This window comes from Poecile atricapillus, chromosome 1 (assembly GCF_030490865.1).
Source record: "Poecile atricapillus isolate bPoeAtr1 chromosome 1, bPoeAtr1.hap1, whole genome shotgun sequence".
Taxonomy (NCBI): Eukaryota; Metazoa; Chordata; class Aves; order Passeriformes; family Paridae; genus Poecile; species Poecile atricapillus.
This window is the reverse complement of record NC_081249.1, coordinates 36,088,421-36,109,382: the sequence shown is the minus strand read 5'-3', so window position 1 is coordinate 36,109,382 and position 20,962 is coordinate 36,088,421. Positions and strand designations below refer to the sequence as shown.

The 20,962-nt window shown below is 42.9% G+C and overlaps 2 protein-coding genes across 2 annotated transcripts in view; both read right to left on the bottom strand.

The window, feature by feature from the left end:
• The window catches only part of EFNB2 (ephrin B2), a 45,672-nt gene extending 43,692 nt beyond the window's left edge, over positions 1 to 1,980 (bottom strand). The window contains exon 1 of the mRNA XM_058862291.1: positions 821 to 1,980. Coding sequence (XP_058718274.1) covers positions 821 to 948 — 128 coding nt within the window. The 5' untranslated portion in view covers positions 949 to 1,980. The remainder of the gene's footprint in view (positions 1 to 820) is intronic.
• Positions 1,981 to 9,088: 7,108 nt separating this feature from the next.
• Positions 9,089 to 18,451, bottom strand: ARGLU1 (arginine and glutamate rich 1). The gene is made up of 4 exons (XM_058840714.1): positions 17,841 to 18,451; positions 13,635 to 13,860; positions 11,203 to 11,286; positions 9,089 to 9,947 (listed from the first exon to the last, which is right to left on the bottom strand). The coding sequence occupies exons 1-4, from the start codon at positions 18,194 to 18,196 to the stop codon at positions 9,783 to 9,785; spliced, it is 831 nt and encodes a 276-aa protein (XP_058696697.1). The 5' UTR covers positions 18,197 to 18,451; the 3' UTR covers positions 9,089 to 9,782.
• Positions 18,452 to 20,962: the final 2,511 nt, after the last annotated feature.

The window sequence follows — 20,962 nt, the reverse complement described above, 5'->3', positions numbered from 1 at the left end:
CAAGGAGACAAAAGAGAAGCGTTAAGTACCCTTACATCACTGCCTCAGACTTTTCTCTAGGACAGTGCACTTTTCAAAAAGTTCCTCTTTCTAACAGCAATAATTTTGTACGTTTAAGTAAAGAGGTTGCTGGTTTTTGTTTTTTTTTTAAAGATAACGCATCTCTCTTAAGAGTGAATTTTAAAAGTGAGGTCCTAGGAACGCATGTACATTTTTGCTTGGATTTGTTAATGAAGAATGACACTAAATGGTTGTGTGATGGGTAATGCTTAGTTCATTACTCACTGACATGTGCCTTGATACCATCAACTCCACAACCAAATTTAGCCCTGTTATAAGCAGATGTAACTTCGCTGGAATCAATGGGATGAGTTTGCATCTGCAGACGGAGAAGTTGGAGAGTATCACCCTTTCCTGGCAACTCAGCACAGCCCGGCTCCTCCGCTGCTCCAGCCCGGGCGAGCCCGAACCTTTGCCCGCAGGTTTTATCCTGCTACCGCCGCACCACTCCCCAGCCAGCTCCCGGTACGCCGCCCCGGCCCGGCCTCCCCTCCCTCCTCCCTCCCGAGATCTTCCCGCCAGGGCCAAGGGGCGACGGGGCAGCTCCGCCGTAACACGGAACCCCCGCCCCGGGAAGGGCCGGATCCCGCTGCCAGCCGCGGCCGGAGCTCCCGCCGCTCACCGCTAGCGCACTGCGCCCCGTCCCCGTGTCCCCCGGCGGCCGCGGCCGACCTGCGGCTCCGTCCCGTCCCTCCCCCGCGCACGGAGGACAGCGCCGGTCCCCGGAGAGACGGCGGGCGGCAGCGGGAAGGAAACTTACTTGGGGTTAGAGGAATTCCAATATATGGGGTCTAAAACGATGGACCGCGCCAGTGCAGTTCTGCATAAAACCATCACGGCTCCCCAGCAGTACTTCCAGGCGGAGGCATCTCGCCTCCGCGCTGCCATGGTCGCAGGCGGCACCGAGTCCCTCCCCGGAGCCTCACCAACTCCGCCGTGCGCCTTCCCACGCACCTGAGCAGCAACAGTAGGGTGGGTGCCCGGTATCCAAACAGCCGGGATGATTGATAGGGAAAAAAAGAATGACAAAAACAAATTAAAAAAAAAAATTTAAAAATCACACAGTAAGAGTCGACGGTGCACTTGGCGAGAGCTGCAAGCAGATCTACTGAGTCATGTATGCCACTCGCATGTAGGAATATCTCCTGTGAGGTCAGATCCAAGCTACCTCCGAAGTAACAGCAATAGCAAAAATATGCAAACGCCTCAGTCCTTCCTCTTAGTGGGGGTCTCCCGGCTGCCTTGGAAGATGCCACTCAAACTGCCAACTCCCATTTGGATCCAGAGCGCCATACGCGTTCACAGTGTCTAAGGCCCGCGTGAAAAGAAGTAAAACAGAAAATAAATTTTAAAAAAGGTAAAATAAAGGGTGGCGGGAGAAATAAAAGGGTCGGGGGGAAAACGACACAGCTTCGGCGGGCGGCTCCTCCTGTATGTCTCTCACTGCTCCCCGCAGTTTGCAATCCGCACGGGCACCAGCCCGGGCTGTTTCGGGCAGCTCGGAAGCAACCGCGAGTCAATAAATCCACTCCGAGTCAGCTCCCCGAGTCCCGGGGAGGCGCATCCGCAGGGCTCTGGCTTCCCCGAGGGGCACTGCTGTCCTTGTCGCCGGCAAAGACCACGGAGCGGAGCAAGGCAAGAAACAGGGGCGGACAACAATGATTACAAAAATAAAAAAAGCAAATAAACCAAAACGGGGGGGCGGGGGGGTCGCAGCGTCAAATCGTCCCTCTCCCGTTGCGCGATCTGCAGTGCGCGCCGCGGCGGCCGACTGAGACGGAGGAACGCCGGGCGCGGGACTTGCGCCGACGCGCAACCCACCGCGGAGGAGAAGGAGCGAGGGAAGAGGAGCGGCGCCAGCCACTGTCGTTCCCACCACGGCGCTTCCAACCCCCCTATGCCGCCGCTGCGAGTCCCCGGCGCAGGAACGCGGCCGGCGGCAGCGCGCTGCCGTAGCCATATAAGCGCGGCCCCGCTGCCCCGCCGCCGCCGCTCATAGGGCCGCCGGCGGGCCGCCGCGCTGGTTGGGCGCCGCGCCTGTCACTTACCGCCGAGCGGCGGGCGGGGCCGCGCCGAGCCCAGCGAGCGGCCCGGCAGGTAACACCCCCCGGCCCCGCCGCGCCGCGGGCGGCTGCTGCCCGGCGTGCGCGGAGTCCACTCGCTCTGAGTCACACCGGGGCTGTGCGGGAGGCACGGCGGACCCAGATGGAGCTAAATCGGGGGCGGGGGGGTGGAAGTGAAATTAAATAAGCATTAAAAACACGCTGTTGCTAAAACTGTGTCCCGAGTACACTGCCGTTCAAAGAGCGGGGAGCAGAGGTAGAGCCGGCGCTCCCCGCGCTCTGCCCGCCGCTGCAGCCGCTCCTCCGGGGGAGCCCGGCTGCAGGCGCTGCGCGGCGGCGGCCACCTCCGCGCCGGGCCGCGGGAAGGGGCCGGGCCGTGTTCCCACTGGCGCGGGGCTCCGTGCACAACTTTCTGCGGGTTCCTTGCCAGGAAGCAGGCCTGGGGGTGCTTCCGCGCTAGGTTCCCACTGGCCCTTCCCACGGGTTCTGTGAGTTTTCAAAGTTTATCTGGTTGCGCGACAATTAGCCACGGGCCGTCACTATATAGAGTCGGACATGCGGCGCCCCTCAGAGGGATGCAGGACGGCGGGCAATGCGGGGCTCCGGGGCCGGCTGCGGATTCCCTCGCCTTTCTCTGGCCACTGCTCAGAGACTCTTCCCCTCTAGATTTTCTTGGGGAGGGGGTTCGGACACAGTTCGTTTTCAGACGCCGGGTATCCCAACGGCACGGCACCTGGTCCTTTTATTTCATTCTATCATTAATTCAGAGGGAGCTACCTGCGGGCAGCGGTGGAGATGCTTTCCCCGCGGCTTCGCAAGTCCCCCGGGGTTGCGGAGGGCGCCAGGGGGTCGCGGGTGCTCCCGACGCCTCGCTCGGAGCCCGACACTCCGCGGCTCCCGCGGCACTTCCACGGGGCCACAGCTCCCACTAGCGGCCAGCAGCTGCCCTCCGCAGGGGGAGCGGTCCCCCTCGGCTGTCCCCCTCCGCCGCTCCCCCGCGTCCTGCCCGCTCCGCCGCCCGCACGCTTCCACCGCAAGAGTCGCCGGCAGCAGCCAAACGGGGCGGCGGTAGCGCTGCCCCGGGAGGTGGTAGCGGGCTGCGGAGGCGGCACACGGGAGGGGTCCGCGACAAGAGCTGTACCGAGGCTAAACACGGGTAGTGTAAATGGCATAGTCGCTTCTGTGAAGTAAGGGGGTTACCGAATTTCTTTCAGTAGGGATTTCTTGCCAAAATAGTATCTGCAGAACGGATTAAAAGTTAAATCCCAGGAAATTCCCGCGCTCCTTTCTGCCATTTCACTACCTTTTAGTCGAGGCATGCAAAGAACATCCTACCAAAAACTCTAATAAAGAGCCAATTTCGCATAATTTTATTCCTGAAGAAATATGTGTATTCGCTTAAAAATCGGCTTTGTGGTGATACTTGTCCAGCTTTTAGACGGACGCCAAGAAGCTCTTATAAGGAAAACAACTGGCACAGTGATGTATTTCCCGAATCAGTTTGGGAATCCAGTGTTCTCTTTCGACCCCTTTTCAACTAAACGGGCGTTTCAGCCTGGCAGAGCCTGCTCCTCCCGCTCGCAAAAGAGAGGAAAGAAATTGGAAGCGTCTTCGAAGCCCCATAGATTTTGAGTTAATTGTGTTCTGTAGTTCTCTAATGAAATCTACCACTCAAGAAAACAAGGAAATCAGTTTGCTTTTCACACAAAACATCGAATACGTTTTAAGTAAACTGCTTAATTAAATTTAATTTGCAGTGAGGAAGGAATTGCAGATCCGGCGACGCAATTTGGAGGAAAAGGATCTGATTCCCGGGACGGAAACTTAGCACTCAAGTGGGAGCTTAGGTATCTATGCACACCGAGGGGCATCAAAGGAGAACTTCACCAGTGAGGGGAGGAAAGTACTTAATTATTAAACTTTTAAACAAATGTGTGGTGTGTAGCCGGTCGTGAGGCAATGTAAACACGGAGCCTGATAAATGCTTCCAGCAACAGAGACGTGTAAAATAGGTCTACCTCAATTTTGTGATGCTGCTGTTTCTGTTTGTTTAGAAGCAAAAGGTTACAAGCGGTGTTTTTGTAAAAGCGGTGAGTAAACTGTGACCTCTAACTCTTCGTATCCTTGCTTTAAGTAAACCAGAGGAAATGAAGAGCCCTGGTATTGTCTGAAAATATCCTCCTGTAGCTAAATATATCATAGGGCTCCTATTGTCCAGTGCCTAATCATTTTTACGCAAATACAGCTGTTTTACTCTACTGTCCAGCATCCTACCGATGCTCACTGTATGTGTATAAAAATCCACCTTAATAAAATGATTTTTCAGTAAAAAACAAGACAAAACTGGGCGCTTGTTTCTGAGATAACCTAATCAACACAGATTAAGATAGTCAAAGAAACGCGGGCTCGGTGGCTACTCTGCTCAGGTCACCTTTTTTAGCCGAGAAAGCGTTCCCTGCGGTTGGGTCGGGCCGCAGGGCCCTTCCATGGCCGCAGAGTTACTTACGGCTCAGAGCGGGGCCGGGCCGGGCCGGACCAGGAGGCGGGGGCCGGGGCCGGGCGGGGGCGGGCGGCGCTCGGAGGGGCTGCGGCGGCGCCGAGCCCCTGGGCAGCCGCGCTGCGACCGCAATCCTTCCCCGGTCCCGACCCCTGCGCCCGCTGCATCTGCCTGCTTTCCGTCTCACCTCCGAGAAGCGCTTCGGACACGGGAGAAACGCGAGAGTCTGCGGGTGGGGGTTTCAAAGCAAAAAAGGCCGACGAATGTTCAGAAGTTATAAATCGGCTTCGGCCGCCGCTTCCATGGGGGGTATTTCAGGAGGAGGTGCCGGCAGACATTTCGGGTTTCGCAAGGAACGCGGTTCCCCGACAGACGAACACACAGGGAACAGGCTTCTGGGGGAAATCCTGCCGCGGCCTTGGGAGCGGCGCCGCGGTCCCCCAGCGCCCTGGCGGCCCGGCTCGCCGGACAGGGATGGACACACAAATGGACGGACAAATGGGTGGATGAGCGCTGCCAGTGAGCAGGTGAGATTTGCCTATACCCTGCCTTCACTGAAAAACTGGGACTTGGCTGTTTGTACCGCTAAAACCTTTATTTCCTGTACTTCACACCGGCTTAATAAATGAATAAATAAATAAATGAAATCAAGTCCTGTTTATCGCTGAATAACCTCTTTCACCTTCTTTCCAACAGTGATGTTGGCAATAATTATATAAATGCGGGCTGTGGTGCTACAAAATCTATAACGAAGGGCAGCTAATCTGAATGGAATCAGGATTGGGCCCACAATCCCTGATTCTCTTTAAACATCAACCTAAACAGAAAATTTTTAAAGTGGAAAAGCTCATCATCATTCATTATTATGTGAAACTGTACTAGTTTTGAAAGTCATAAAGATATAACTCAATGGATACAATTACTGCTAATTCAATAAAGAGAAATGATCACAACTGATGGCTATTGACTTAAATGCATTGCTTATCGTTTGTACAAAAGGCCAAGGGTGCCAGATATTTGAAACAGCTCTTAATACATCATTCACACTGCAACAGTGCATTTTCTGCATTTATGGTAGATAGAGTAAATACATGTCTAGATGTTAATTTGCCTTCTCCAGGTCTGTTTTATAACTGTAGTTTTGGTCAACCATAGCTTCTTAGAAAATGAGCTTGGTTTCTCCCAGATATGGCCATAGAATTCAAGCAGCCTTGTAATAAAAATCAGAGAAGGTATTCATACATCCAAATCATGCATTTTAACTCTGTTTGACCTGAGTTACGCTGATTCACTGTACCGTTCTTTGAAAACAAAAATATTTACCTTATTCTGTGGTCTGTGATATGAGGGGTAGGGAAAATGACCTGGGATCAAGCGTCTTCTACACAACTGGCTTGTTATTATCAAAGGGGATCTATGTCCTTTCGAGCAGAGCTGATGCTGAGCTAGCATTACCCTTGATCCCAAGTGTCAGTCCATGGAAGTTGATTGTAAGCATGAAGTTGTTCAGTACAGAAATGTCAAGCACTCTTCAGCAACAAAATGGTGGTTCAGCACCAAAATTGTGGGATGGAAAGAGGGGATGACCCTGAAATGCACACGTGGCAGTACCAGTATGAGAATGGAACAAAGAGAGGTGCATGAAAGTTATGGTTCAGCTCCTGCTAGACTGGCCTGTCATTCTGAAACCATACCAACCTGGGCAGTTCAACCATATCCTCCTGCCTTGGAATGAGCCTTAGGCACACAGGCAGCTCCACAGCTTCCTTCTGAAATAAATCCCCTCTGAAACGCAACCTGGAAGGTGTTTAATGACTTGAATTTTGCCTGCACTTGCACAAAGTTGAGACCTTGCAATGACAGAGCTAAGACCCCAAATTCTCTGAATGTTTAATGAAATACTGCATACAGTTAAAAGTGAGTAATAACCAACATCTCCATATTTGGAGTACACACAAAAAACGCAGAAACTCAATCCTGAGAGCATGTTAACAGCATTGCAAAGGGGGGGATAGCAGGTTCAGGTCAGGAAAGACGATAGGGTGAGGTCTATGAAGTGGCACATAGTTTAAGAGAAAAGGAGGTATCAAAGGTAAATCCTTTTCAAGACAAGATAGGAATGGATGAACTGTTGGTACTTTAGTGAGATTATACATATGCATGCAGTTGCTTGCAGTTTAGACATTTAACATAATTGTCTCTGCTTTGCTAAGCTGCAAGGATGCCATCCCTCCAATACATTTCTTGGGAGTCAGCTTTTGACTTGGGCTTGGAAAAACGATGATAAATGAAGATGCAAAGTTCAAAGGGCAGTTTAGCAAATCACCGAAGTAAGAGCACATGTTTAGCTTGCTGTTCTAAAGCCTTCCATGCTCCTACCTTTTCCAGACAGATGCACTGTTTCATATTAAAATAATTATCTAGAACATTTATGAACAAGTTTGGGAAAACAAAGGTCTCTTCTGTTAACATACAAGGGAAATCAATACTGCTCAAAGTAGGTGGCAACAAAATGCCTACCTGCCTCCCTGGGGTGGTCAATGACCCACAAAACCCCAGAACAACCCAAATCTTGTCTAACCAAAACTTGAAGTTCAAACTTCAAATTGTAATGAAATAAAAATTAAACACTGAACACAATAACCAACAGAATTTTCTCTATGCAGACACATGCAGGCGGCTCATGGTTTAAACACTATGTGTTCCTGCATACTTTGCGTTAAATGGGTATGGGAAAACAAGACTATCCCAAGTTCTAACCATCAAATGCCAACTTGCTCAATTTGCTCCCTTTCCAAACTATAAGCATCTTTATTTTCCTAGAAATCAACAGTATCTCTGCAGTCCTACAGTAATTTAAAAAGAAAATCCTACAGCAATGCAAATGTAACATTCAGCCACACCAGATCTACAAAGATCTAAGACATAGTGAATGCCTTAGGACAGCAAAGAGACAGCAGATTCCACCAACTGGGCATCTATCCCAAGAGAGGAATCAAACCAAACCAAAGCAAAGATCTATCTGCTTTTCCTTTTTTTGTTTTGAGGGCAGGGGAAAGAGAAACAGATAGAGAAATGTGGAATGGCAGAAGGGGCAATCTCATTAGGAATAGGCCTTTTGTCCACAAGATAGTCCTAGAGGTGGGACTGAAAATAACCTGGTAACATCTAGGCCTACATAATGTTAAATGCAGAGAAAAAATGCTGCTATTCAGCAGCAAATTATGTGATGCAGAACAAAATGCTTGATACCACAGCTGCATGTATGATTACTTAGCTTCTTGCTTTTAGAAGAGGAAACAAAACTGCATAGGTCTGTTTTGAGTATTGACTTTTAATAGCTTGTTTCTCATAAGGGAACAGGGGATGTTTTCTGTTTTAGAAATACAGGTATCAGTTGATCTTTAAATACAGCCTGCTCCTGCCAACAGGTCATGTACATGATTTATTTGGCTTCAGCTTGTTTGTATGCATTAAGCAACTTTCAACCTTCTTTTGTCATACAATATATAGACAAATTTAAGTACAGTAATAGAGTAGGTATTTTACCATCTTCACATTTTCTTGACATACTGGACAAAGCAATACACATCAGTCTGCCCCCAAGCCCCGGGTTCATTCCAAGCTCGTTGAATACTGCTTTCAGTGGCACATTCAACTTGCTCCAACATTTAATTTGCTCAGTCTACAGAAACAGACCCTTTGGGAATATCAAGAATTATTTCCAACTTTGTCCAGTGACATTCAAATGCTCAGGCAAGTACTGGTAACTTTCATTTTATGGTTACTACAGATGTTGCACACTGACAGGAAAAAGAAAGTTTTAGAACTGGACAAGCTACAGTAATCTAGATTTTGGTAGAGGAATTACATACAAAAAGGGGGACTTTATATATAGTTTTCAATCTGTAGTTTCATTTTTCAAAATAAAACCTGTATATATAAATGGATAATATTCAAGGTCTGTATAACAGTTGCTTTCTGGCTAAAACAATATGTTTAGACAGAATATCACTTTCTGTTTTTCAGTTCAAATATACTAGCCAGTCCAGTCCTTTGGGGAGAAAAAAACTTCTATTTTTAAATCCTTCAGGATCCATCAGATTCACTATATGGTAATGACTTTAACTTATACAATATATTATATTATGAGGTGAACTGAAGTGGTTTAGGTATCAGAAGTACTGGTCTGGGTGCAGTAAGCCAAACAGCCGTTTAAACATGATACTACAGCTGAAATAAGTCTCTGTCAGAATAAAAACCAACATTCATAAAAACAGCAGCAGCCATCAATAACATTCACAACTGCAGGGATTTTTTACTGTGTGTGATTTTGCATTTTAAGTAGAAGCCACAATAGTTTAAAGCAAAATTTAAAAAAATATCACTATAGTCTTGAATTTAATAATGTGAATCGTCATATTATAGCTGTTGATAGAAGTGTACTAAAAAAATTTACTTAAACATATGAATTTAAGACTTTCACTTTATTCAGCAAATTGGTTTATTTACACAATGGGGAACGCTGGTTGAATGCTGTCAATGTAATAAAAACAAATCTAACAGAGACAATACTGAACTCTCTCTATGTATTCATAGCAGAAATGACAAACTATTTCCTTACCTGTATCAGGAACATCAAGCGCAACAACGGGACAGTATCATAGGACACTGATTTAACAATAAACCACAGAGGTCCAGTAATACTATGGCAATTTACTCATGTATTTACTGACTTTAAAATAAAAACATTAAAAGTCAGCAATACCCAGTATAAAGTTCTGTCAATTATCAGAGTTAAACTCTGATGAGTAAGTCAGTAAAACCTTATCAGATCATCCACAGTTCATAAAGTGACATGAGTTGCTTCAGACCACCAATACAGAAACAAAATTGATGAAAACAGATTACCCTCTAAAAGGCAATGATGATCTGATAAGGGTTTAACTTAATGGAAGTTTAAAAAAAATAAGAATTGCAGAGCACAGCCCCTATTAGAACAAGCTAACTTTCCAACTTCAAAAAAGACAAAAAAAATTTGAGAGAAAGAAAAAAAAAAAACCAAAAAACACTTCAACATGAAGCTACCATACAAAGTTTTTGTTTGTTTTCCTTTTTTTGTTGTTTTTTGTTTGTTTCTTTTAAGAGTTCAGAGTTGAAATTTAATCCTGGCTTTTTAGGGAGAAGGACAGTTTTGGCCTAGACTTTCCTTTGCCCAGAATAATTTTTTGCTCTTCCTTTTGCTGACGCTGTCTCTCTTGTTCTAGTTTCATCCTCTCCTCATGAATCTTTCTTTGTTCTTCAACAATTTTCAATTGTTCTTCAGCCTATATAGGAAAATGGTAAAATTTAGGCCAGCATATTTTGTAGTCATAAAAGCAATTTACAAGTCCATATTAACTTGCAAACAGGTTGAATCCTGCATAAGTATGTAAGCAGTTCCACCAGAGCTAGGTGCCACAGTTGGTTTCAGTGAAACTACTTATAAAATGGTTATTTGAATTGAGTTTAGAAGAAACACTGAGCACTTTCTACAGCTAATGTATTGAAATCTGGAGTGCTTACATGCTGTGTTCTTCAGCATTGCTTTTCAAACAACACATTACATTTTAATTAAAGAAGACATCAGATAAATACAGAAATTATTCCAACACTTGTCACATGTAAGCTGAAGTAACACACACATATAATGAAGCCACATACCTTCAGGCCAAGGTCTCCCTGCTCCAAAACCCATCTAAAAACCTGTCCTAATCCAAAACCATCTTCACCTGATTTGCAACTAGTCAATCCTTACATTGACCTACAGTTCTTACAGCTCTCCCAGTGGTACTCTAAAGGTGATTATTTAGTTCGTTAGATCAGTCAATACCTTAAATTTTCCCTTTGTCCTGTTTCCACCATAAGAGGTTGAGAAAAGGGTAAAACAGAAAGAAATCTAAAGCAGATGTAGTTCAAGCAAAAATATTTAAGCAGCCTCATTTTTATATAAAGAGGTGTAATTACTTGGGTAATTGAAACTGACAGAGTTCAATCAGGATTTAGAAGCAGCTGAGTTTTTCTTATCATCAATTGATTAGAATCAGCTAAATCATATTGAATGTTTTCATGTGGCAAGCACCTGATTTAAAAGGGCTTGAAGATCAACATAAGTTACTTTCCTAGCTTACACATCTTATGCTGAAAGTCCCTTTCAGCACTTCTACATCAACACTATACTAGACTCAAATCTAGTTTGCACTTGTCCCACTCAACAAAACAGAATTAGTCACACAAAGCTGAACATGTTTTCAAACTTATTTCAACCCTTCCCATGAGATATAGTCAAAACGTACATTTTAAATTCTGAAGGCAGCCATCGCCCCTCTAAATCAACTGCATCCAAACTATTTTACCAGCCTAGTGTTACTGCTAAGGATCTGATCTTTTATGGTCAGGGGAAGGAAAGCAATGTTACTGATGGAATCAGCAATATGCAAGTTAAACTCTAGAAAGGGTCGATTTGTTTATTTTAATTGTGTTACAAATTTGGCAGAGACATCTGTATTTCCCTACAGAACAGTTAACTACACCTTCACATACCAGTTTAGCTTGTGCTTCTGCAATTTTTCGATTATTCTCTTCTAGTATTCGCTCTAGTTCCTCACGCTTTGCACGCTCTTCTTCCTAAAGGGGAGGACAGGGCAAGATGTTAGTAAAGTAAAATATTCATTTCCGCATGTTCACTAATCTTTCTCAGAATTCTTTTGTGAACTGACTTAAAGTGGCAGCTTTACAGCCACCTATTTTGCCTCACAACGGTAAACTGTGCAGCCACTAAAACTGGTTTCTAGCGCTCAATTTACATCATCCCGCCCAGTCCAAACAGCAACCAACTAAACCCTCCCTAATCATAGAATCCTGACAATTTATTACTAGAATTTTAATATCACACAAATCAACAAGGACAACTACAAAAACTGGATAGTATTTACCAAATTAAAAAGTAATATAGAAAATATAAATAAAGTGAATAGTTTGTCTCACCAATTAAGTATACCTACGTATTCTTTACCTATACTCCTTTAATCAGCATTAAAAGTTGAATATTTACTGTCTTGTCCAGTGTCCTGCAGAGTGTGCTCCTCGGCTGCCATACGCGCCAGCTTCCTCTTTAAAATGATTTGTACTGTTAGCTTGGCAATACCTGCATCAGCAGCTCAACCATTTATAAAGAAACAACATACAAGGAAGGCTGAGCTGAGGAATGCAGATGTTTATGGTAAGAAGGAACAAAAATATGTAAATCATTCCTAAGGCAAACAATTAATAAGAAAAATACATTTACTGTTAGTGAAAAATACAAATGGTAATCCATACTTCATGGAGCTATGGGCTTCTTTCATGGGGAGAATGGACTTAACATTCAGTATTTTGACAATTTTAAGACAGCTGAAACTGTCTGCAGTATGAACTTGGAATTCAGGAGTCCAGGGAAGGCAAGATCAGGAAATAAAGCCTTGTAATTGTTGTTTTCTTGGTGAATTTTATGGAACTCTGTTATGCAACTCAAATATGAAGACTGCGTGAAAAATTTTGAAGTGTTTCAGTTCACATAATATATATATCCAAATTATTTTTATATTTGGAGGATTTAAAGTTAGCCACAGGTTTGTGTCTGTGTAAGAAAAAAAAGTTAATACGAACAAAGCAAGCATATGAAAACTTCTTACTATGACTAGTAACCAGCTACTAGCTAGCACACTTCACTCCAGGCATGGAGGTTCATTCTGCATTACAAGGAACTGGTGGGACTTCTCCACATGACGACGATACCAAAAATACTTTTTTTTAAAAAAAACAAGTCATCCATCTGATCAAATGAAAACCTCTAAATATGAAGAATTTGCTGACTATGAACATGTAAATTCAACTTAAACTCTTTGATATTAAAGTCTGAATTTGCAAAAAAAAGTATTATTTATTTATTCTTTTTAATATTTATCATAACTCAGCATTCCATTTGTTTCCATTTAATTTGATACTATGTGACTGACAAGTCACATCTAGTATGAAGGGGAAAGCTGCATTGCTACTGTCTCTCCTTTCGTAAGCCAATCAAAATATTAATTTAAAATAAACTGTGTATGACGTCCAGAGTGAAAAAAGCATTTGACACTTATGACTATTTAGCACAAATTTCCTCTACAGTTTTAAGTTTGTCTTGAAATTTCTGGATCCTGGAATGATTGGTGCAGGCAGGCATCAAAGCCTTTAGTAGCAAATTACTGTCTCACAGAAAGACATTTTCAGCTTCTGCTCCAGCTGCTGATTAAAAAACAAAACAAAACAACAAAAAAAGGCCCCAAAAACCCAAGTCACACGTTCAGCTTGACTTCAGACAAGGGCAACCTGCTCTTTTATAACTTCTAGGGAGAAAAAAAGGAGTTGTTAGTAGTTATTAAAAATGGATATAATGATTTGGACAGAGATCCTTCGTGAAGACGTGGATGGGCTTATGCTCGAAGTCCCAGAATTAGTCCAATGAATGCTCAAGGAAAATGTTCATTTTAAATGAAGAATAAGAAACCTATTTGTTAAAGACAGGTACTGCAGCTCACTGCTGGACCCTGCTTTTTGCCTGGCTGAAGGCAAAAGCCTCTTACAGTCTAGGTAAACATAATGAAACAAATGAAGGATACATAATTACATACTTTTTAATACCCTTCCCCAAAATGAAAGGACTGCTGATAAATCCTGCAGCCATGGCAAAAGTTTCAAACAATTCTGAAATATGTAGGTCAGTTCCATTAAGAATCAAGTATCCTTGTTCAGGTTTTAGGAGAGTAACTGTTTAAATATCAGTGAGCTCCTCTGAATAGGCTAGAAATTAAGTTTCGCAGCAATGCAAGTTTACATGAGAAGGGAATTAGATTTTCTGTATTCCATCTCTTTCTGAACCGAACAGGAGGCACAAACCGACACTGAAAGTTTTGCCATGGACTGTCTCTACTTTCCAAACGACCGAGCGTTACCTCTCTGGCTTTTTGTGCTGCAAGTTCAGCTTGTCGCTGTCGCTCGAGTTCTTCGAGCAACTGTTTTTCCATGATGCGTTTAGCCTCCTCCACCCTGCGGAGAACCTCTCGCTCAATCTCATCCTTTCTTTTCTCCAACTCTTCTTCTACACGTTTAGCTACAAGTTCTTCCACCCTTCGAGCAGTTTCTTCTTCTATGAGTTTCTCTTCAATTTCTTGTTGACGACTGCAAAAAGCAAACATGAGGATTACATTTTTAATTTATGTTTGCACTGAGACAAAATCCTTCAACATGCATTATCAGCTATGCTACTGAATAACTTTTACACATAGATTATATATTTAAAGAATATTTTGCCCTACATTTAAAGAAAGTGAATATTCAGGCAATCAGTGTTCCTATCACAAGGAATCCGTTCAGACCATTCCATATCTAGCATCTTTCTATATAACAGATTAAATTGAAGAGTTATCATCAACTACTTCTTGATCACAATTAGGAGGGAAAAAAGAGAAAAAAAAACAACCCAAACCAACAATCACAACAACATGCCCCCCTCCTCCAAAATAATCCAAACCCCACCCAACTCTGACTATCATTCACTCTTCAGAAGTTTATATATGGTCTCAATTTTAAGCCACGTATGGCAATAAGATCCTGTAAAATCTTGCCTTAAAACCACCACCTTAGAGGCACCAAACTATCCCCGGTATCTTAAAATAAAAGACAGAAGCAATAAAATTTGTGATTTCAGTATTTTACCTAGAATTCCAGGTGTTATACCTGTAATCTAGTTATCCAGTCATTTACCTTAACAGATTTCAATAAATTTCAGTAACTTCAGCTCTTTTTTTCTTGCAGGACTCTGTTTCTACCATAATGATCCAAAATAAATTATATCAATACCAAGCACTAAATAAATCCTTGCAAACTGCAGCTTTCCATGTTCTGAATTTTGGAAATATTTTTCAAATGTCTTGTCTTTATTTTAGTTGAGCAGTAGTATTATCACTTAGCCTAATCACTGTTTTAATTTTTCATTAAAAGAGATACAAAATACTAGGTAAATTTGCAGGTTAACTGCTACATAAAGAAAAAAATCCAGGTAGTAATCACAAGTACAACATGGCAATTAGATAACCAAGGATGAACACCCATGATACTCTGTATTTCATGTAGTACTATTTATCTGGAATTATTATGGGCTCTGGGGAGAAAACTCTTGGTTTTAAACTTGATATTGAACTTCTGTTTCAAATATTCCATGAAGTACAGAACAATCTTATGAAACTTTTCTTCTGGCCTGTCAGCAATACAAATCCAGGATTTAGAAGAACAACTACTGTTGTAATATCTTAATACCCTGTCATTTTCAGAATGTTTGCATTTTCCTAATCTCATTTGGAAAATCTTTCCTAATATATCTTATTTGAAAAACAATTAATTAAAAAAAAAAAAGTTACATAATTTACGAACTTTTAGATGACCCAAGGCACAACTTGCAAATATGCAATAGGAGATGATGAAGTATGGTTGACTGATCTAATTAAATATAGGAAATACAAAGGTGAAAGGCTCCCAGTTTCCCCATATGTCATCTTTTCAAAAGTGTACTGAACTAAGTGGATCACCTTCAGTAAATAGTTTTGGAATCCTCAACTCAATCATTTGGCCAGAGAAGACCAATTTTAGTCTTACAATCCTCAATGAGGTAGCAAATTTATCTGGGAGCACATTAGACCAGCATTCATTTTTCCAAAATGGACACAAAATATCTTGAAGTGATTCTTTCCAGAAAAAAAAGTCCCAAAGAAGCATCAGGCAAACAAAAAATTTAGACCACTCCCAGGAAAATGCATCAACCACACTCTGTGTGTATATCTCCGCCACGCTATGACCCTTTGAGGACAAATGTTTAAGCATCCTTTATATACTAATTATCATTTTTTTTAAAAAGGATTCCCTTCCCTCTTACTCATCAGTGAGTACTCTCACCATCCTGAGCCAATACTGCTTAGTACACGTAAGAGGCTTGAGTTCTAGAGAAATAAACTGTCATTAACTTCATATTCTTATATTTTATTAAATTATCTTAGCTTTACATTTAACATCAGGAAATCTAGAAAAAAAGTTAGCTAATTGAATAAAGATAGTGCATAGTTACAAAAATACCATGACACTCATCTCTGAAATAGATTTTCAAATATCCTCAGCAATTGATGACACACTCAAATTAAGCAGTGTCTGCATGTGTTTCATCCTTCTCACTCCAACAAACTCCAAATTTAATTAAACCAATCAAATGTATTTTTAGACTTATAGGCAATGATATTACAATGGCTTAGACCTTATTAAGAAAAATAAAATTATAAACACAGATATAGATCTCAATGATTCATTCTGTAGTATAGCAACTATTTTTTTTTTTTTAATCACATGAGTTTTATAATTTTGTCATCCTTGCCTACTGAATTATGATTCCAAAGCAACAGATAAGTCACTAATGTAAAAAGCTATTTTTTGTATGGTCCATTTACTTCTTAAAGACTTGTTGTATGAAATCTGCAGCAAAGACACCACTTACACTTTACCATATTTTTGAGGGAAAAAAGTCAAACTTGCAAGGCAAGAAAATGAGCGCTATAGGAAAGGGCTGAAGTTAGGCTGTGTATTGAGATTTGAACAAGACATGAGAAGAACCAAGACAGTTCCAATCCATGAGCTGTCCACTAATTCATTCCGTCAGAAAGGAAGTACTTCTTTCCTTATCTAACATGAATCCATACTAATATATACAACACAATTTACAGACTACTTACTAAAATACCATAATTTTCTACTCTAAGTTTCATTGCTTTTTATTTTTAAAGTGTATTGCAGAAGTATCATAATTCCATACCCAATCTTTTCTAATATTGATTCTTTCTCAAATGTCTACTGTTCTGTAGCAAGTATTGCTGGAATATCATATTCCTTCTATACAGGCTTCATGAGCTTTTTAAAATTTCAAAGCTAACTTACGTAGAAAATTTACTTACATTTGAACTAAATCAGCTCCTAAGTACATGAATAAACTATTCATTCTATTCTCAAATTGTTAAGCACATTCCAGTTTTTTATTGTAGATATGCAGAGAATATTTTTTTTAATTTAGGTACTGAATAAAATTCTAAATCACAAAACTAGGATCGGTATGTCAAAATATGTCAATTTTTGCAGGTTTGTGTAAGTTTTTTACTGTCAAAACTCTGAAATGAGCAAATGTGATTATCTTCAAACAAAAATGAAAGTGACAGCTTTGGGTCACCAAGCCCAACAATGACAACTAGTATTTCCTGAGACCCTTACGGCTAAAGTAAAGCTACAGCTTGAGAGTTAACAGCACCACTTAGCTTCATACCTACAAACAAGTGCATTATTTCTGGATTAGGTGGTCCAATGAGCAAGGGTAGTACTCAAAGAAAAAGAATCATCTGATTACAACTGTTCAAACCATTCTTCTCTCTGCTACATAAAGGTCTGTTTCATAACTTTGTACGTTGCTAAACATATTAATGCACCCCCATCATTTATTAAACTAGTATTTATATCTGCAGACTTAATAAATAACCGCACTCCCCATAACATAAAACTGAAAAAAGGGCAAGGTTTCAAATGAAACAAGTCACCGGATCTCACCGTCCCATTTGGCAAGAAAGTAATCCCACAGTGTTAATATAACAGCTGCATAGTGTTTCTTGAAACCCTCACTCGAGCAACTCCAGATGCCTCCGCTCGACGCGTAACAAGCTCCACGCCACGGAGGGGAGGGGCGGGCGTGTGGCAGTGCAGCACAAAGCCTCAGGGGCGCCGAGGCCTCCGCCGCACAGGGAAGTTTAGGAGCAGCGCAGGAGGGAGAGACCTGCGACAGCGGATGGGAAGCGGGCAGAGGCGGCCGAGAGGGAGGAGGCGTGCGGGGGGCTCGCACCCCGAGTGGGCGGCTCCTAACGCACCTGAGGGAGCCGGGCTTTGAGAAAGGGGCGGATGGCGGGAAAACAGGCAATGGTCAGGCCTCAGCGAGGGCCCCAATGCCCGCACCCAGCCGCAGGCGGTCCTGGCCCACAGGAAGAAGGCGCGGAGAGACAGGCACCAAGGCACCGAGCACCTCCCTTCCTCCTCCATCCCTCACCAACCCCCTCGTCCCCCAACGCAGGCCCGGGGCTCACATTTTCCGCTGCCGCTCGAACTCCGCTTTTTTCTCCTCCTCCTCCCGCTTCTGTTTCTCGTCCAAGCTGCTGCGCTTGCTCACCGTGCGCCCGAAAATGTCGATACGGTCGGGGGGGGAGGAGGCGCGGTCGCGGTCCCGGTCCCTGTCGCGCCGGGAGGAGGGGGCCGTGTTAGAGCGCGAACGGGAGCGGGACTCCCGGCGCCGGTTCCGCTTGCTTTCCCGGGACTTAGAGCGCTTCCTTGCCCGCTCCTTTTCTCGGGAGCGGGACCGCGATCGGCTCCGGTTCTTCTTGTTGTGCTTGGAGCTCTTGGTGTGCTTGGAGCGGGACGAGCTCCGGCTGCGGGACCGACCCATCCCGACAGAGGAGAGGCCGCGCCGGCGACCGCTCGACCACCCCCGCCCCCTCTGCTAGCGGCGCCCGGGAGAGGTGCGAGGAGGCTCTGCACGCATCAGCACCGCCCGGGCTGGCCCTTCGTCTTCTCTCTTTCCTCCGCTTTGCGCTGCGAGGAGAAGGAACAGGCCCCGGGAGCAGGACCGAGTCCGGACGCAGCCAAGATGGCGGCCCTGGCTGAGCAGTGACTCTCCTCTCCCGTCCCACAATGCACCGCGCCGTGCGCGCGCCGTGCGCGAGCCGTTCTCTCCCCTCCCCGCCGCCTCCGGCGCCGCGCCGGAGGAGCACGAGAGCACTCGGCTGTGTTCGTCAGCCAATGGCGAGCGCCGCGCCGAGCTGGGCCCTCAATCGCGGTGGCGGCGAGCGCGCCCGCTGAGGGGTCGCCTCAGAGAGATTTGCTGTGTTTCTTTTAATTGAAAGTTCTCTCAAACATTGATTGTTTTCTTTTTGTTTTGATGCGGGGAAGAGATAGAATTGTCACTGGAGATCACGGAAGTTGCGAAAAACACTTAGAGCCCCCGCTAAATGGTGAAAATGGGTTTTTTAATCCTCTGTTGCACCACTGTGATGACCCACCCTTAAAGGGAAGAGAATCATTTGAGATTCGTAAATGCTCATTGTTTGAAAGGAACGACAAAATTCAGAGGGGTCGCAACCAACCAGAAAGTTTATCAGTGAATTACACACTTGGTAAAGAGATTAGTATGTTAGTCCCTGACCTACTGTATAAGCACACGGCAGTGGGTGTTGGATAAAGGGGCAAGGCGAAAGGGAAGAGAGGAATTAAAGGGGGAAAGATGAATTAAAGAAAGAAGAAAAAGAGGTCATGAGTCCTGGTTTCTGCGTCGACCCAGCTGTGGGGATGTCAATCCAGCTGTGTCGGTCTGGCCGATGCCCAGGGTCCTAGGGGTCTGTTTCCTGGAAGTTTGTCTCCAGCACAGGGAAGTGCTGTCTCGGTCGTATTTAAATGTATTTACCTGTAGATGTTATTGTCCATTGTTAGCTACAGGTATGTAGGCATAGGAGCGTATGAACTCAGTGGTATCCACGTCAGGCAGAGAGTATGAACTCAGAGGTTCTGCAGGCATCTGTGTTGGATGTTTTTATCCCAGTTCTGCCATGTAATTGTTAGCTGTTTCTGCTATAACAAAATTTGGAACTGGCATTATTCTTTCTTTCAGTAAACCGGTGCAATCTATAGATAGTTAACCTCATTCTTTACTTTGACCTGCAATTTTAGCTCCTTGATATCTTTCACAACTTGTGTGTGTGTGTGTTTTTTTGTTTTTTTTTTTTAATAGGTCCGCATTTTTTTAAGGACTTTTACTAAGCTTGCAAAGCATTCCTTTAGCCACTGGGCAAAATCCAGTCTCCTAAAATGTCTTTTCTATTAATTCATTTGATTGACTTGCCTTTTTTTTCTTGATGGAAGACTTTCTTATTTTGAAATTCAATCTATTTAGTACCAAAAATAAATAAAATTGAAGCATCTTTCTTACAGGTCAAGTAACAGCAGAGTAATGGACACGGTGAAACCTGCACGGCAGGAATTCCAGTGCCAAAGGCCCAGGGCACTCTTGTTTGTCCCTAGCCTTGGGGAAGCTTATGCAACAGGTAACTAAGGAAGTTGATAATCAGACCTTTTAGCCCCTGACCGGGGAGGTGAGTTTCTAGCTGGCACCTTTCCTGCAGCAACTTGTCTGCAAGTGTGTACTGGAGCTTTTAAATTCACACAGTGCATCAGGTTCTGGATTAAAAAATGGATCATAATTTTTTTAGTACTACATATCATATTGGATGTACCAAACTTGACCTGAAATGTAGAAGGGAGAAAGGGACAGAATTAATTATTTTACAGTCACTTATAACTATAAATGAGATTTTCAAATATTTATTATAAACCGAGTTTTCTCCTTGGTAAGTCACAATAACATGGGCCTGTATTTATCGTTATTTTATACCTGTTTAGTAATATTCACTCATCAGAGCTATAAAGTGTAATATGCAATATTTTATGAGAACAATTGATTATGATAGATTGTGTAGAATTAAAGAATTATATAGATGAATGTAATATTTTTCTCCAATCCATTATTGAATTGTTCTGTCTCATTTTTTTTTGAGTTTCCAAATTAATATGAACACAAGTTTTTTAATACCTGTAATAGCTTAAGGTCATTAGTCGATTTACTTTGTTATTTATGAGGACTAAATTCTAGTACTTCTGGAAAAAGGTCTTTGTCTTCTTAAAAAATATGTTCCTAATATTCCTAATAGATGAAAAATTAGTAGAACATTTCTTTCTATGATTTCTTTTTACTTTAAAGTTTGGTAGCTGTTTGGTTGCTTGGGTTTTTTTTTTTTGTTATTTATTTATTTATTTCTATCACCTTATATTTCCTAGCTTAATAGTAGTAAAATAGTAATATTTAAGTTGTTTTTTTTTTCACACTGATATGATTACAATTATTACCATACCAAAAGAAACTTTGTAGTAAATACTTAATATAAAAACTTTAATTACATAATTTAATTTCTTGTTTTCAATTAGTTTAAAAAGATGGTAATTTTCCTTGTCAGTTTCCTTTCAAAATTTTCAATATTTGATCAAAGTAGTGCAGATTTTTTGTGGATTAAATAATATTAGAGTTTTTGAGTTTTAATCCCATGTGTAAGTACATGTTTTATTCCCAGTTTGCAAACCATACTGAATTTTCATGCACTCTTGT